Source organism: Tubulanus polymorphus, chromosome 9 (genome assembly GCF_964204645.1).
Source record: "Tubulanus polymorphus chromosome 9, tnTubPoly1.2, whole genome shotgun sequence".
In the NCBI taxonomy this organism is placed as follows: Eukaryota; Metazoa; Nemertea; class Palaeonemertea; order Tubulaniformes; family Tubulanidae; genus Tubulanus; species Tubulanus polymorphus.
In genome coordinates, this window is record NC_134033.1 from 8,407,152 (window position 1) to 8,409,433 (window position 2,282).

Here is a 2,282-nt window from a genome sequence, read left to right on the forward strand (position 1 = left end):
GAGACATACGACCCAATCCGAATCCAACGAATACGTACAGCGAACGAAAGCAGCGACGAACTCAAAAGACAACAAGGCAGTGTCTACAGTTACAAGGTTTGGTACAGTCTAACATTTATTGTGTTCAAAGATTACAGGAAAACGATCGGAATAATGCATTTCTATGATTGGTCGAGAGACGTCAGTACTTCATGGTTCATGGCGAGTACACTTCAATGACTTTGTATTCCAGATAATCTGCTCGTCGTGACACTCCGGCCAGGAAAATAGGTTCTATAATTAAACTAACTACAACATTCAGAAAAGACAATATGATACAATAATACACTAATTTTTGAACAATTCATCAATTTTGTCCTTTGCCTCTAACGCGGCTTTACGTGTAGATGGAATTCGATCAGGAATTTCCTTTGTAGTAACAACAGAAGGTTTCAATACATTGCTTTCAATTTCCAGAGGAAATAATTTCGAAATCGGTCTATTTGTAACACCGTTCGCGGTTTTAACTGTTGCCGATCTTACGAGACCATCAGTGCTCTTATGTAAGTGTTCAATGATACCTAGTTTCCATTTAAGTCTCGGTACATTATCATCATGTATAATTACAACTGAACCCGGTTTGGCTATTTCTCTGTTATCTCCTGTTACTCTATGAAACTCCCGGAGATTTACCAAGTACTCCTTTTGCCAACGTAGCCAAAAGGAATAAATGAGTTTATTAATATAAGAATAACGTTTTGCTAAAGTATCTGAACCGGGAGAAAACGTTGTATCACCTTCGAGATTATCAATAGGACACAGTTTAGAATGAGCGGTTATACGCCTCCCCAGCATCAAATGAGATGGCGTTAGAGTCTCGTTTTCTTCTGGTTCAAAAGAAACATAAAGCAACGGACGGTCGTTCAGACACGACTCAATTTCACACGCTACAGTGTATAATTCAGTATCTGATACTAACGACCTACCTAAGACTTTCTTCAAACAGGATTTCATGAGACCTATCATACGCTCCCAGAAGCCCCCGTGCCAAGGGGCCCGTTTCGTGATGAATTTCCAGTCGACGTTCCGTTGTGAAAAATGTCTGTGGATCTTCGAATCTTCGAAAATTTGCTTTAACTCCGAGTTAGCACCAATGAACGTAGAAGCGTTATCTGAAACGAGCATCCTTGGCACGGAGCGTCGGGCAACAAATCTCCTAAAAGCATAGAGAAAGTCTTCAGTAGTATTACTATTTACAATTTCTATATGTACACCGCGCGAAACAGCGCACGTAAACAAACATATGTAGCGTTTCATACCGCCTCTACAACTAGAGGACCACAATAGTCCACCCCAACGTAACTAAATGCAGGTAATTCGTCAACTCTATACGATGGCAACGTTGGTGGATCAGGTTTTTTGAATGGCTTTGCTTGTAGTCGACGACAAGGTACGCAACGTCGTACTTGCGATTTCACAAATTGTCGAATTTGTGGGATCCAAAATTTCCCTCTAATTTTGGCAACCGTCGTAGAAATACCAAAATGAAACACATCAAAATGAGCGTTGCGCACAATTAAATCGGCCAATCGAGAGTTCTTTGGAATCAAAATAGGAAACTTTGTTTCGTCGGGCAGGGACGTATTTTGTAACCGAACTTTACAGCGGATGACGCCGTCACTGTCGAGAAACAACTGTAGTTGGTCAATCAATGGAATTCGGTTCCCCGATCTACCTGACAAAAAATCTAATACAACAGAATAATGACTACTTTGAAAATGTTTTACCCATATAAGCTGAGCGTCTGTAATCTCGGAAGCACTAAGTGGACCTTTAGTACGCTCAGTACTTGAAGATTTCATGTTACTTACAAATCGACGCACTAACGCTGTAATTCTCAGTAATCTATACAAAAGAGCAAATGAATCAATGTTAATAACTTCAAAAACTGAAAACGTATTGTTTCCGAGTATATTATCACAATTATTTATCTCAACATTACCGACAATCACAGTGGATTTCTCAACGAGAAGTTCAACTGGTCTACGAGACGCATTTACTAACCAATCAGGCCCGTGTAACCACAAATCACATTTCAAAACTTCTGACATATTGCCTCTCGTTAGCAAATCTGCTGGATTTGATGCTGATTGACAATAATGCCAATTTTCAACGGGTAACGTATTTCTTATTTCTTCGACTCGATTCGAAACAAATGTGGATAATTTCTTGGCCGTGTTTAGCCAACCAAGCACTATTTGACTGTCGCACCAGGCAAATATTTTCATTGGGCGATCAGGCAT

At 40.0% G+C, this 2,282-nt stretch overlaps 2 protein-coding genes across 2 annotated transcripts; both read right to left on the reverse strand.

Moving 5' to 3' along the window:
- Positions 1-327: 327 nt before the first annotated feature.
- Positions 328-1,296, reverse strand: LOC141910517 (uncharacterized). The gene has a single exon (XM_074801211.1). The coding sequence runs from the start codon at positions 1,294-1,296 to the stop codon at positions 328-330; it is 969 nt and encodes a 322-aa protein (XP_074657312.1).
- On the reverse strand, positions 1,293-2,282 carry LOC141910518 (uncharacterized). The gene has a single exon (XM_074801212.1). The coding sequence runs from the start codon at positions 2,280-2,282 to the stop codon at positions 1,293-1,295; it is 990 nt and encodes a 329-aa protein (XP_074657313.1).

What these genes read in the sequence shown, in the direction of transcription:
- LOC141910518 (XM_074801212.1), bottom strand. Translation starts at nt 2,282, where the DNA reads ATGCCTGATCGCCCAATGAAAATATTTGCCTGGTGCGACAGTCAAATA.
- LOC141910517 (XM_074801211.1), bottom strand. Translation starts at nt 1,296, where the DNA reads ATGAAACGCTACATATGTTTGTTTACGTGCGCTGTTTCGCGCGGTGTA.